Source organism: Dermacentor andersoni, chromosome 11, assembly GCF_023375885.2.
Source record: "Dermacentor andersoni chromosome 11, qqDerAnde1_hic_scaffold, whole genome shotgun sequence".
In the NCBI taxonomy this organism is placed as follows: domain Eukaryota; kingdom Metazoa; phylum Arthropoda; class Arachnida; order Ixodida; family Ixodidae; genus Dermacentor; species Dermacentor andersoni.
Genome location: NC_092824.1, coordinates 98,361,461 through 98,376,895, shown reverse-complemented (window position 1 = coordinate 98,376,895; position 15,435 = coordinate 98,361,461). Strand labels below are relative to the sequence as shown.

Here is a 15,435-nt window from a genome sequence, read left to right as displayed (position 1 = left end):
TACACTATACTAATGGGCGACTTTAATGCCAAGGTAGGCAAGAAGCAGGCTGGAGACAAGGCAGTGGGGGAATATGGCATAGGCACTAGGAATAGCAGGGGGGAGTTATTAGTAGAGTTTGCGGAACAGAATAATATGAGGATAATGAATACTTTCTTCCGCAAGCGGGATAACCGAAAGTGGACGTGGAGGAGCCCGAATGGCGAGACTAGAAATGAAATCGACTTTATACTCTGCGCGAGCCCTGGCATCATACAAGATGTGGACGTGCTCGGCAAGGTGCGCTGCAGTGACCACAGGATGGTAAGAACTCGAATTAGCCTAGACCTGAGGAGGGAACGGAAGAAACTGGTACATAAGAAGCCGATCAATGAGTTAGCGGTAAGAGGGAAAATAGAGGAATTCCAGATCAAACTACAGAACAGGTATTCGGCTTTAACTCAGGAAGAGGACCTTAGTGTTGAAGCAATGAACGACAATCTTGTGGGCATCATTAAGAAGTGTGCAATGGAAGTAGGTGGTAACTCGGTTAGGCAGGATACCAGTAAACTATCGCAGGAGACGAAAGATCTGATCAAGAAACGCCAATGTATGAAAGCCTCTAACCCTACAGCTAGAATAGAACTGGCAGAACTTTCGAAGTTAATCAACAAGCGTAAGACAGCTGACATAAGGAAGTATAATATGGATAGAATTGAACATGCTCTCAGGAACGGCGGAAGCCTAAAAACAGTGAAGAAGAAACTAGGAATTGGCAAGAATCAGATGTATGCGTTAAGAGACAAAGCCGGCAATATCATTACTAATATGAATGAGATAGTTCAAGTGGCTGAGGAGTTCTATAGAGATTTATATAGCGCCAGTGGCACCCACGACGATAATGGAAGAGAAAGTAGTCTAGAGGAATTCGAAGTCCCAAAGGTAACGCCGGAAGAAGTAAAGAAAGCCTTGGGAGATATGCAAAGGGGGAAGGCAGCTGGGGAAGATCAGGTAACAGCAGATTTGTTGAAGGATGGTGGGCAGATTGTTCTAGAGAAACTGGCCACCCTGTATACGCAATGCCTCATGACGTCGAGCGTACCGGAATCTTGGAAGAACGCTAACATAATCCTAATCCATAAGAAAGGGGACGCCAAAAACTTGAAAAATTATAGACCGATCAGCTTACTGTCCGTTGCCTACAAAATATTTACTAAGGTAATCGCAAATAGAATCAGGAACACCTTAGACTTCTGTCAAGCAAAGGACCAGGCAGGATTCCGTAAAGGCTACTCAACAATAGAGCATATTCACACTATCAATCAGGTTATAGAGAAATGTGCGGAATATAACCAACCCCTATATATAGCTTTCATTGATTACGAGAAAGCGTTTGATTCTGTCGAAACCTCAGCAGTCATGGAGGCATTACGGAATCAGGGTGTAGACGAGCCATATGTAAAAATACTGAATGATATCTATAGCGGCTCCACAGCCACCGTAGTCCTCCATAAAGAAAGCAACAAAATCCCAATAAAGAAAGGCGTCAGGCAGGGAGATACGATCTCTCCGATGCTATTCACAGCGTGTTTACAGGAGGTATTCAGAGACCTGGATTGGGAAGAATTGGGGATAAAATTAATGGAGAATACCTTAGTAACTTGCGATTCGCTGATGATATTGCCTTGCTTAGTAACTCAGGGGACCAATTGCAATGCATGCTCACTGACCTGGAGAGGCAAAGCAGAAGAGTGGGTCTCAAAATTAATCTGCAGAAAACTAAAGTAATGTTTAACAGTCTCGGAAGAGAACAGCAATTTACAATAGGCAGCGAGGCACTGGAAGTCGTAAGGGAATACATCTACTTAGGGCAGGTAGTGACGGCGGATCCGGATCATGAGACGGAAATAATCAGAAGAATAAGAATGGGCTGGGGTGTGTTTGGCAGGCATTCTCAGATCATGAACAGCAGGTTGCCATTATCCCTCAAGAGAAAAGTGTATAATTGCTGTGTCTTACCAGTACTCACCTACGGGGCAGAAACCTGGAGGCTTACGAAAAGGGTTCTACTCAAATTGAGGACGACGCAACGAGCTATGGAAAGAAGAATGATAGGTGTAACGTTAAGGGATAAGAAAAGAGCAGATTGGGTGAGGGAACAAACGCGAGTTAATGACATCTTAGTTGAAATCAAGAAAAAGAAATGGGCATGGGCAGGACATGTAATGAGGAGGGATGATAACCGATGGTCATTAAGGGTTACGGACTGGATCCCAAGGGAAGGGAAGCGTAGCAGGGGGCGACAGAAAGTTAGGTGGGCTGATGAGATTAAGAAGTTTGCAGGGACAGCATGGCCGCAATTAGTACATGACCGGGGTTGTTGGAGAAGTATGGGAGAGGCCTTTGCCCTGCAGTGGGCGTAACCAGGCTGATGATGATGATGATGATGAAGTCCAGTTGGGGGATAGGCCAAGAATCGGGTACTTTTTAAGGACAAAAATTAAAGTAAATTAAAATAGTAAGAATGCCGATCATAAAGTAAATAAAGGAATGCATGATGATGTAGTCAACTGGGGAACAAATAAAATAAAGTGAGGCTAAGCAAAGAACAGTAATAGGGATAAAGGGTGTCTCACAAGTTCTGAACACAATTTTATTCATTGTTCTAGCATTTAATTAAAGCCAAATAAATTGTGGAGCACCGAATCTACTTAGTGGCTCTGGATTAATTTTTACCACCTGGGCTCTTTACGATGCATCTAAAGTAAGGTACACGAGAGTTCTTCAATAATCTCCCATCCCTTGTTGCAAATTGAAGTTAAAAGGAAAAATAAATTGTGCTGATTGGTAAAGAATGATTAACATAAATAAATACTAAAAAGGTAATATTTCTTGTTTCTGTTTCGGAGTGGTTATTTGGTGCAGCAGAGACAAAATTTTATAACGAATGCCTGAAATCAGGGCATCATCTAGATTTATGAAAACAGCTGGGAGCCTTCAGAACTCATACTTACGAAAGCAAAAATGAAGGTAAAGTATTGCGGCATCACTGCCCCGATAATTACAGGGGGTCAGTCACCGGAAAGCCTTGAAGCGGCCACCTGAAATAAGGATAACTGGACCGACGGCACAAATAATGCCAACGCCGACGACTGTTTTCCTTTTCGATGACTTTTTTTTGTCGTTTTTACATATTGACATTATTTAATATCAAGTTAGCGGCAAGGCGTAGCCATTTTCTCTTCACCGCGAACCTTGGCCAATTTCCCGTGAGGTTAGGTGCTAAATTTAGTGGGCAGAAACAACAGCGACCACTGCTCACTGGTTTCGTGCCGGGGAAGAGGGCATCAAAGTAAAATCACATACGCCCCACAACCCGTATAGCCAATAATATCATATCAAATATATTGCATCCCATACAAAAACCCATATTTTTTAATACTTGATAGGGGATTATTGCATGTAGCAAGTTATGGAGCAAATGGGTTTTCTATGATGGGGAACTCCTGGACGATCTCATATACGTACTTTCTTTCCTGCCGATTTCAGCCTAGAAAACATGGCAACAAATGCGATGAGGATACCCGCACCAGGTTCGAGGCGGAAGGCTGTAGAAGGCGCCTTTGGCGCCCATGACTGCTTTGAAACCACTGCCACGACGTAAAAGCAGCGGTTTGCTGCTTGTAAGAGAAAGTAGCGCTCAAAATGCACAATAGCGTGGGAAGTTTCGAAGAACAGTCGGTAAATTCGCGCTGTTTATTCGCCGGCATGAGTTGCCGCAAATGTACGATAAGCACAAAACATATAGCAAGGGCGCGAAAACAGAGCTATCACAACGCTGTCTACATGTGCTTCACGAAACGCGTTCTCTACATAGTACAGGTTTACTGGCACGGATTACTGGCACGGATTACTGGCGCAATCACTTCCACTGTTTGATTAATTAACCAGCTTCTAATACCAATGGTCCGTTTGCGTTTCTACTTCTACCGACACTACTTTATTTCGCCATTTCGGTAGCTTCTGTTGCAAGATATCTAACACACTAGGCCACGACATAGTTTTACTACGGGAAGTTCCTGCTGGGTAAAATTGTAGAAGCCTGACAAGCACCTCGTGTAGGTGCTGCATTACTTCTGCCTTTGGAGGATTACTGAGGACCTTTTTTTTTTTCCGAGTGCAGGCCCGTCTTATGCGGCCCACGTGGAAAAATTTCGAAGGTAATTTCTCCGCAACAACCTTCTCAGCCACCCGCAGCCCAAACGTACTAACGCTAAGCCTTCTCCAACGCGTTGCAAGCTCAGAAAATGTGAGTCTTGTCAGAAGAATTTCGTTCCATCGCTTCAACACAACCGCGCGGACTATACGCACGTCACTTCGAGCAGCCGTGCGGGCTTGACGCAGGTTTTCTTCCAAATCAAGGCGGCAACTCCTGTGGGAGATAGAACCCGCACTTTGAGACTACCAAGATAAATTGCGTAATGTGCTTCTAGGAAACCGCGCGCTTTTTGTTTTGCTCTCTAAATTTCTGTGTGGAAACAAGACACACCGCTGCAGTATAGTTCACGCAACTCATTCCGCCGAGTGAAAAAAAAGAACAAATCAACAAAGCAACGCATAAAACGCCGTTAAGCAACGACTGCTTAAAGCCACCGCCCCGAAGTATTAAGAACAAACACGAGTTCAAGACAAGCCCACCGCCGTAATAGCTGCCTCTGCTTGACGAGATTAGGTAACTTCTCGCAGGCTCGTTCTTTTTCCGCCCACCGCTCACTCTCCCGACTGTTTTACTCGGTAGTGAAACAAATAAGATGCCATCAAGGAAAGGAAGAAGAAAGACACATCAAGGCGTGCGTAACGCTGAAAATGTGTCGGGGGGAAGCTTTAGACTGATGAGGCTGTACGGACGTCACGGCTTGCCATACCGCAAGACTCCGAGGGTGCAGCGACGGTGACGGGCAACTCCATTAAAATGCGCCCGCTCTGCTACCGAGAAAAAGGCGCGGCCGTCAACCGGAACCGGAACTTCCTACCATCACCCTTCCCCCCAAACTCCCCCTCCTCCCAAAAAAAATGCTGTTGCTGCTACGCTTTCAAGAAGAAAAAGGAAACTTGAGCCGGTAAAAGCCTGCTCTTCTTGTAACGACCAAATTGTTGCGATTTTTACCAAGGTCTAGTTGAAGTAACCTTTTGTCTTCTTTTTTATTGAATGAAAAGAAAAGACAGAATAATAGGTCACCCTCTAATAACGACAGCTCTGCTTTTCTCTAATGGCACCGATACCAGCAATACTTACATACTCTGATGAAAAAAAAAAAATCGTCTCGAAAATTTAGAGTCCAGTTAGCCAAAAGGAAGTAGAAGTCGCCCCCCCACCCCCCCACCCCGAAGAAAAAGAAAAGCGTGGGCAAGTTATACGAGACGGTATGTTAAGTTTCCAGCACCTAAACGAGGCCGCCATGCGGTGCAAGATGAACAGGCTAGGAAAATACAAAGATGTCTAATACAAGCGGGCGTTTGTCACACCCTTATCCACATTTTCTCACCTTGTTCATGCTGTTGGTGTTTACCGGTTTCTTGTTCTCAACCTTCAATGTAGTGCACTAAGGTTGGGTATTAAATCAGCGACGTCGTACTTAGCAACAAAGCGCCATGACCACGAAGTTACCACGAAGTTGCCATCTTTAGTAGTTCGAAACAGTGAAAGAAAAAAAAAAAAAAGATGTATGTTTAAACCTGCAACGTCGTACATGCTGCACCCTTTGATGAATAATTCTACGTTACAGCTCAAATTATTCTCGTCATATCTTACTCTTGTTATTAAAAGTGTGTGCAAGGTACTCCCTTGAAAGAGCGTTAGTGACAGAAAGGAAAAAAAAAAAAAAAAGGACGCCCGCAATTCGGGTTTACAGAAATTTAGCGCTATAGAGTATAGGCACGGTCACTTTTTTTACAGGCTCATATCTGGGAAAAATGTGGAATATTTCCGGTGTGCTGGCATGCAGCATGAACTTCAAATGTCCTTCGTACGCAGTGAACTCGACGAACGTTGAACTTGGTGTACTGTTTAATTGGCTGCATGCTGAAACTGGGCTGACATTCGACTCTTTTTCGGAGCGGCAACATACCGTGAACTTTTTTTTCGTCCTGCCTGTGCAACATGCCTGTGTATGGTGGCTATCGTTGGTGAAACTTACACTCGAAAGGGCGCGGCCCGCAACACTAATATTCCCAGCGCAAAGTCACAGCCGAATAGCGTGAACATGCCAAGTGTTACAAAAAAAAAAAAGACTGTCACTTTCTCGGGTGTTCACGTGTTGAGTTCCTTTCAAACACCTGTAACGACTATGGCATTACCGTCAGCGCGAAGTTGAACCATCACGGACGCGAAGAAAACGTGGCTTCCTATGGTTTAACCAAGCGAGTCCTGCATATGCACCGCTCTTCAATGGATCTCTCTGACACGAACTTGGGTCGCTCGTTATGTTAAACAGGGTATGTGCCACTCTTCATAATAATCAACATAACATATAAACGTACTACCAATTACAGCCTCATGATAGAAAACATTGCCAATCACATTACCGTCGCCAATCATCTCCGAAAGATGGATGTGCGGCCAATATTTGTTTGCATGCCATTTACGTTGTTGTAATACCCTCTATTCCTTTTTCAACCTATTTTATTAATTAGTGTTTCCTGTAAAAGCGAGATAAATAGAGTAGCACAGTTGTTTCCGGCTTCCATCTCTCCACTTGCAAGTTGCTTAGAACAGAACACGAGACCTTTTTTTTTTTTTCGTGATTATGATGATGTTCATTGGCACCTCCTTTGGAACGAGCGGCAACAGTCACCGAGCCTGCGTGAGCTATGTACGATATCTATCGAGACTTAGCATTTTGCCCATCTGATCTTGATCTTCTCTTACTTCATGAACACCACTACCTCTATAGTGTATAACTACCCATGCTTGTAACGACTCCGGCTCAATCGATCTCTTCTCAGGTTTTGTTACACCAACATTTTACACGTCTGTTACTTAGCTCGACGGCTAATCAGTCAGGTCTTCCATTCGCTTGGAATCCTAGCGCTTCTGGAAAGTGGACGTTACCTACCGGTCTTGCTGAGTGAATGTATATTGGCATTTCATTATGATGTACTGAGCCCATTCTGGACCTTTGCTGTAGCAGACAAATGCCTCCTTCTGGGTCGCATAGTTGATCCTGGTCACTTACTGGAATCTTCCTCAACCTTGCGAGCATCTCCAGAACTGATCTGGCATATTTAGATAATAGCTTGCAATAAGAAGTAATTTGCCACATAAAAGAAATGTCGCACCCGGTCACGTCCGACTGATTTAAATGCGACAATCGTCGAGATAATAAAGAAACCTTACTCTTATTAAATGCATGTAAGCCACACGAATCAAGAAAAGAAAAAGAAGTTAACGACGTGACTATATGTACAGCATGCCGCAAACGCGGTAATACCCCAAACGAGGAAGCCGTCTTGAATTACGCCCGCTAACTAACCGTTCGGTTTCGTGTTTTATTGCCCGCACCACTCAAGCAAGCGAAGTTGGGGCGAAAACAGGAAAGGAAAACTTAATATCTGGGCTCGAACTTTATATTTTTATGTTGAAAGTCCCAACTACGGCGCAGGGGTAGACTGCTTTCACGACGGCTCCGGTGATGAGTTTTGGCTCCACGCGAAGTAGTGGAGCGGCGTGGTTATTTGCATACTTCAGACGCGTGGTGGCTCAGATTTCTCCCCATCAACTCGGGCGTCCTCATACGCAGGAGACATTGAACGTGAACAAGTGTGGCGTTCCATATTTGCATAGAGAATCTGAGTACTAAGCGGCGCGCCCTGGGCGCATAACAGTGAAATGAGGAAATGAGAATGAGTTAACTTATAGGGCACTTAGTTCGTTTTTGTCTCAGCGACACTGACAACTATTTAAACACAGCCACACGAGGCCAACAGACAATGAAGGCGTGTGGAACGTAGGGGAAATGAGCTGTGGTTCTAACTGAAATATAAAAAGAAAATGATAACGTAAATGGAAGTACACAGTGGACGAAAACGTAGCTTGGTACCGGTGGAAGCGAAAGCCACGTGTTCCACATTAAGCCTGCGGTGTTCTATCAATTCAGCTACGGCGAGAGCTGTACGTCAAGTTCGTTTTCGCGGTCATTTGTGCATTTACGCGATCGGACCCTGGGACACAGCGTTAGCCATGGCCACTCATTGCCGTGCACATATAGGCACAAATTTACAGCGTGTCCCAGCTTAAATTTAGCCACAGTTTAAATATATGCTAATGTCACGTAGCTAGACAGAACAAAGGTTTACCGTCGCTTGGAGGTACTCAATTTTTTTTCTTCATTCTGCCTAATTATATAATTAGTCTTAATGAATGAACTTCTCGATTATTGTATTTACACGAAAAGTGTCAATGAGAAAATTGTAGAGCGACATGAAAAACTCCCGATACAGCTTTCTGTTGCTCAATACGCTCTACGTAAAAGTGTTTTACCGAGCGTGAAAGAAGCCCGCAAATGCACGTATTATGTCCGCGCGACTGGCCGCTCGAGGCACTTTGCGTGCATCGCCCTTTCAGAGATGAAAGGGCGATGCGTGGTGAACGAGTGAAGAAAGCGGAAATTCTCGAAGAAAGCTATCACACGGCCTCTCTCCCTTATCTCCCAGTGTTCTATTCCCTTGGGGCCTCGACACGGGGTTGCAGGCTTAGCAATGTATGTGGGAGGGTCTTTAATTTCCTTTGTGAGACACAGGCTCTCCCATCCAAATTTCCGTTTTTGAATTTACCTTCACAGTAGCGGTAACAGGTGTTAGGATCTACTATGCATTTATCTCCCTAACATCCGATCAGTAGAACTCGGTGCGTCACTTTTCATGCTTTCTTGCTTCTTTTTTTGCCTACAATATTGTTTTTGCATTTTGTTTCTTTCCTGCCAGCCGATTCATGTCCCATCCCACGTGCCAGGGTTGCACCATTTCCGTTGGGACCCATCGAACTAACCAACAAACTTGCGAGAAAAACATGAGCCGTCACACACGTGGGATAAAGCCTCGCTCTACATCAAAGTCAAGTTCAATGAAGTGCCGGGTTATTGGTTCTTGAGAATGAAGTAAATAGACGCAACACACCGAACCGCGTTTCTGATCTTTCTCTCACTCATACCGACTTCAACGAAGGAAATAAGTGCGCCATTATTTCCGGCCGCGTCGACTTCAATAAAGGCCGGTGACATGAACAAGTGCTACGAAAGCGGAAAGAGGCAGAGAGGAATGACGCATTCGGGTGAGTTCGGGAATATTTTTCTTAGACGCTTTAACGGAGGCCAAAGGGAGTATGGCTCAGTTTGCCCGCACTCACACAGTCTGCTAAGGTGTTACATAGCGTTACACAGTGTAGCCGTGCCACTTTTACATCCTGCGTCATACAGCGCGCACAGTAACAACTTGTCAAACAGTCCAGTGTCTTTTAAATAACGCCGCAGTGCCTTCATAGCGGCTCGCGCTGATGTTCGTGAAGGCCAGTCTCCAAGGATGTTGTTTTTTGGGGAGTGGGCGCTTGTCCAGTTGTTCTGGCGTGGCTGAAAGGGCTGCTCCTTGCGTGTTTAAGCGAGGGCACTCTCGGAAAAGTTGCGCGATCATTTCCACGCACCCGCAGCAGTCGGAGAATGAGCTATCGGCGATTGCGATCAGAAAGGAGTACGCATTTGAAAATGCTACTCCAAGCCATAGAGGGACTAGAAAGGTGCAGTCACGTCATGGAAGGTGGGAGGGAATATGGAGCTGTAAATTATATGGCCCAGGGTATGAAGGCGTGTAGTTGTGAAGTTGGATTAGTTCCATTGAACCAATGTTAGGTTACGCGCATGCGCGGAATGTGACTGCGCTGCGTGTGCCGGGCAGGCATGTGGCTTCTTTGTTCTGTAATTTTCGTCCTCATGATGAAGATGGCATGTGAGTAATTGACCTAGATAACGTATTCCTGCACAGGCTCTAGAGGCTGACTGGAGATCATTAATTATTTTTCGCTTGACAGGCTATTGGACAATACCTTTGTCTTGTGCATGTTATCTTCAACTCTACTCTTACACGTTCTCGCTTAAGGTGTTCAATAATATGGTGCAATTCATTCCCAATGTTCCTGAATAGATCAATGCCATCTGCAAATTGAGAATGGTTGAGATATTCGCAGTTGGTCGTCACTCCTAATCCTTATCAGTCTACTTCTTTTCAGCATGCAGTGATTAGTATTATAAAGATTGTGTCTCCTTGCCTGATCCCTTTTTTTGTAAGTAACTTTATACTTTTCTTGTGGAGAAGCAAGGCAGCTGTGGAATCTTTGTAGGGGTTTTGCAAGATAGTCATATATGCATTCAATAATCATTGATTACGCAATGCATCCATGACTGCTACTATCTCTAGTGAATGAAATTCCTTTCTTTAATCTATGAAAGCCATACAGCGAGGTCTATTGTACTCCGCATATTTCTCAATTGCCTGATTGATGACGTGGACGTCATCCATTGTCCTGCTGTTGGTTGATTGAAGTCAAGTTTGGCCCTGATTACTCTGTTACCTTGAAATTATCCTGAAAAATCCGAGGACAGCTAAGCACTCCTTATGAGTTGTGAATGCGAAAACATTAATGTCCAATTGAACGGCGCCGAGCCATCCTTCGAGCTATGAACTCCTCGCGGGCAAGCGAGCGCGTTGAGACGCTTGACCAGTAAGTAGCTTGGCGCGTTTTAATGCGATAGCGTTTAGGAGCACGTATCGCAGAACATCCGACGTCGGCGTCCCGCGTCAGACGTCGCCTCGTCAAAAAGAGTTTGTACCCAAATTACGAGCCATGCATACCCAACAACTTCTCTACCACCAGAGTTGCTCATGCCTTGTCTTTCACTCTTCACAGTTATTCCTCGGAATTTTGAGAACGGGAGCCCACAAACAAACGTAATTAAAAAAAAAAAAAAACACCGACAGCGCCTACCTGATGTGTGAGCTCTTCTCAGACTGAAATATTAAAAGTGCGGTACAATATTACGAGATCGACGGACGCAAGAAGCCGCGTTTCTACCAGAAATCTTCGCTTCGTGCATGGCGTTCGCAACCACCGTTTCACGGTAAACGTTACGGTTACATAAGCTGCAATTGCCGGGAAGTATGAAAAGCAGTAAGGGGTCTTTGAACGCTATCGCGTTCCATTTTTATAGGCGAAGCTTCAGCGTCCTCCAAATTTTTTATTTGTCCTTACCGAGGCGCACTTAGAACGCAGGCGAGAGTCTGCGTGGCCAAGGGACGCGCGGACAACACAGGCAACCGAGAGCGAGGTTGACGTGGCGTCGCGGTGAGCCCTTCTCCCCTCGCGCAATACCTGGCGCCCTCTCACCCACTCTGCTCAGTCGAGGCACGCTCTTGACGTTGCGTCTCAGCCAATGGGAATTTAGGTGCCGTTTTTCGCTTGTCCACACGACCAACGCCGGCTTTGTCGCTCAATAGGCCATTTGATGCCCCCGCATTATTATTTTGTACTATAATGAAAGCAAGAGAATGGGCCTATGATTCTTCAACGTCTCCCTTCTTATTGATTAGTATTATGTTGGCAATTTTCCAGCTCTCTGGTACACTTGAAGTCGTGCGGCGTTGCGCATAAAGGGCCGCAAGCTCTTCAAGCGTAATATCTCCTCCATCTTTGATCAAATCGATTGCTAGTCTATCTTCTCCTGCCGCTTTTTCCCTGGACATGTCTTGCAAAGCCCTTGTGGAAGGAGGAGGAGGAAATGAAGAGAGAAGGCAGGGATGTTAACCAGAAATGCGTCTGGTTAGCCTACTCTGGGGGGCGGGAAAAGACCGTTACAACTCCATCACTGGTTATAGACGAGGCATCTGTATCGTGTTCATCACTACGAATTAAGTTTGCATGGCTGCTTTGATTACTGTATATATATCAGCAGAAAATTTTTCTGCTGCTCTTTTATATAATTGAAATTGCTGATAACATTAGCCTGGTTATCTAGCACTGCATACATCTTGTCCTGTCTATGACAAGTTTTCTTCGCACTAATTGCATGCTGTGGTCATTTTCGACTGCTTCCTCAATCTTTCCGACTTTATAATTTCCAATACCGCTTGCTTTCTTCTTGTTTGTTAGTTTCGGCAGTTCAGCGAATTCTATCCGACAAAGCACTTTGATATTTTGTCGTTTCTCTATTGGGTCCCTGGGTAGTTCGAATCCCTTTTTTGTGCCAGTGACGGGTGTATTCACGGTTCGAGGATGTTTGAGTCAGAGAAGGGTCTCGAGTCCAGTCGGTTTAAAGTTGTACTGAGAGTGAGGCGTTGTACGTCGTAGCGAGGACAGATACACAATAGGTGCTCGATGGTTGTCTCGCACCTACAGGAGTCGCACATTGGGGTGTTCGCCATTCCCATACGATAAGAGTAAGCTTTCGTGAACGCCACTCCCAGCCACAAGTGGTACAGCAAGGTTGTTTCCCCTCGGGAAGGGCTAGATGGCAGTTTTAGCCGTAGCAAGGGGTCCAACTTACGCAATCGGCAATTGAAGGCATTTGAACTCCCGAAAGCTTGTGCACCGGTTTATGAGACCGCTTATAGTGTCCCTTTGCATCCTCCCAAGTGTACTCGGTGATCACTCTCTCCCTCTTTTGCTCTTTCTATTCCCCTTTTCTTACCCCCAGTGTAGGGTAGCAAACCGCACGCTCGTCTGCTCCATGCCTTTCCTCGCATTGCTTTCTCTCTCTCTTACCTACTGGTTCCCATGCTGCCTTACCTCCCACTTCAATTGCCGCTTCTGGAATCCGGCCTAACGGTTTTATTCATTACCTTTATGTTATCTTCATCTCCCTGCCATAAAGCTTCATATATGTTTGCGAGCACCAGCCTGAATTCGTCTGCTTTTACCCTTACTACGCCTAAATTGACCCGCCTTTCCTTTTCTTCTGTCTATCTCCCCCTGTTCGAGCAAACATGAAAAATTGCTTTAGCGATTTTTGAGTGAAATTTGCTCAAACTATTCCTGCCTGATGGGAGGGGGGGGGGGCTGTTGAATTGACCTCATCAAATTGCCGCAGCCTCCGTCAATGATACGATTCAATTTCATGTTCCTTCTTCGACTCCTGTCTTTTCTTGCTGTGAATGAGTCAGTCAAGTCAAACATAAATGTCCTGATCGATTTGTTCATTAGTTTAATAATAATAATAATAATAATAATAATAATAATAATAATAATAATAATAATAATAATAATAAACTTTCTCGCATTGTGCAATTTTATCGCTGAAGCCAGCCAGCGCTCAAGTTTTGTGGAAATACCAGGAATCCCGAAACTACGATGCCTTTCTAGGTTATCCCGACGACTAGAGCTCATCACAACGTCATGACAAATAATTAATACTTCGGAAATTCCCACAGTGGTTCAATAAAGACTATAGTCTCTATTAAAAAAGAAAGAAACTGGCTTTCTGTAGGGACCTTAATAATGACAGCTCCATGCCGCCCTCTTTTATTGTTTGCAAGAAGCGATGGCTTCTCATAAGGGAAGGAATGAAGATCGAAACACAGGCCCGGAGCGCGCTTTCACGGCAACCCACCAACGCGAGATGGCAGCACCTGACGGGTCGAAGGAATCTTCTCGCTCTCTTCCATCACTGAACTCGAGCTCGCTTCCTTCGGGGAGAGGTTAGGAGAGGGCGGGAACTTTGAGCGAGAGGGAAAACAGCGAAGAGGGAAAGAAGAAAGGAGCGAGTTGCATGGTGGTGGTCGCGTGCGAAAGAGAGGCGTACGAAAGAAAGAGAAGGAAGCTCGGGACCGGCGAGCCACTTGGATCCTGCCAAAATTTTCGCGCGGGTCTGCGCCGGCTCGCAGCGTGTCGGGATCGCGTGTTCGTTGCGGTCACTTTGAAAAGTGCACGCGGCCGCGGTCAGCTGTCCGGCGTGCTTCGACTCGTTGCGTCCGTGCGTGAGTTTAGTGACTCTGTGCGTCTCGAACAAGCCCGTCGTCGGTCCCACTCGGCAGAATCGATCCCGTAGGCCTCACCCCTGGAGTCGTCTGCTACTCCCCAGTCCGTCGTGCTCGGACGGTCGTGTTGTTCCGGTCGTTCCGAGAGCCTCTCCCCTCCTCACTGACTTGAGCATTGTCAACTCTTTCAGTAGCTCGGCAGTTGTGAGAGTTTGACTAGTGTGCGCGTGTGTTTTTTGGGGAGCGCGACGACGGAACGGCTGTCGTTCTGGTCCCTTGTCGTGGCTTAGGTGATGGTGTCAGTGTCGTTACTGCGGACGGATCGCGTGCAACTTCGCTGCTGAGGGCTGGGAAGAGTGCGAGCCGCCGGAATGAGGACCTTGCTGGAAGATGCTCCGTTCAAGAATGTGAGAAGGAAAGCTCGCTCCTGTGAGCCTGCTGTGCGGGTAAGAACGCCTAATTGCCACGGTGCGCTTTTTGTGCTTAACTCTTTCCTGCATGGTGATACTAACGGCTGTCACGAAGAGCGTAAGGGAACGTTAACGTGATCAACGAAAGTTGCAATACGGCTTTCTTTTTGACTCATAATGACAAGAATGAGTTACAGTGCAAAACAACTAGGAAAACAACAGAATACAGATGGAACGTGCACTCAGCACTGTGTGTTCAGTTGTCTACCACTGTCGTCGGGGTCTTTTGCGCTACAAGTCGCGTGTGACTTCAACCTGATGGCATTCCTGTTACAGACATCTGCGAGATCGTTTCTTCTTGAAGCTAGGACCGTTTAAAATGATCCGTTGGGCTTATGTTGGTTCCCGAAAGCAAATCCACTTAACCCCACTTCTAGCTATTTCAGAAACGCTGACAGTCTTCACGTGACTAACGTTGTTGTAACATTTGCAGGAACTGTCGTACTTATAAAAGGCTGTTTTCCCCCTCCTGCCGTGTGCTGCCTTTCTGTGTGTTAGACGAAACGTACGTTCTAGCTTTGCCGTTGTTTCTTACTTGGCTCTTTGTTCCTCGGGACTGGTTGGTTGAGATCGTGGAGAATCGCTTCGTTCGGCATGCATTCTAGAGGTAGGTTGTACGGTATAATCTTCGAGCGCGTTGTCCGCGGCAGCAGGTGAATGTCACATGATAAATCATGCTGCTCCGAAGCGGATTCTGAATCAAAAGGCAAGAAAAGCGGGTGGGGCTGCTCCCGTCGAGACAGAACGCATACCGCGCGCAGACCCGACTTCAGCCGAATCACTAGACTCGTTCTTGCTGCGTCGGGCCCCGACCTGAGTCGAGCAGCGTTTCAGAAAAAGAGAAAACGCCCGGCAAACCGGTAGGTCTGAGGTCCTCCTCCATCGCTTTTTCGGCGGCGGAAGGGCGGGATATAATGAAGATGGAAAGGAGAAACGGCGCGTTTCTCGCTTACGTGTCCCCTCTCTCTCT

At 45.9% G+C, this 15,435-nt stretch overlaps 1 protein-coding gene across 3 annotated transcripts in view; it reads left to right on the top strand.

The window, feature by feature from the left end:
* LOC126539137 (uncharacterized) overlaps positions 1 to 15,435 on the top strand; it is a 264,993-nt gene that overhangs the window by 104,224 nt on the left and 145,334 nt on the right. The window contains exon 1 of one of the 3 annotated variants that reach the window (XM_050185871.3): positions 13,787 to 14,441. The exons of the other annotated variants lie outside the window; for them this stretch is intronic. Coding sequence (XP_050041828.2) covers positions 14,367 to 14,441 — 75 coding nt within the window. The 5' untranslated portion in view covers positions 13,787 to 14,366. Of the gene's footprint in view, positions 1 to 13,786; positions 14,442 to 15,435 lie in introns of those variants that run through there. 3 annotated transcript variants of the gene reach the window in all.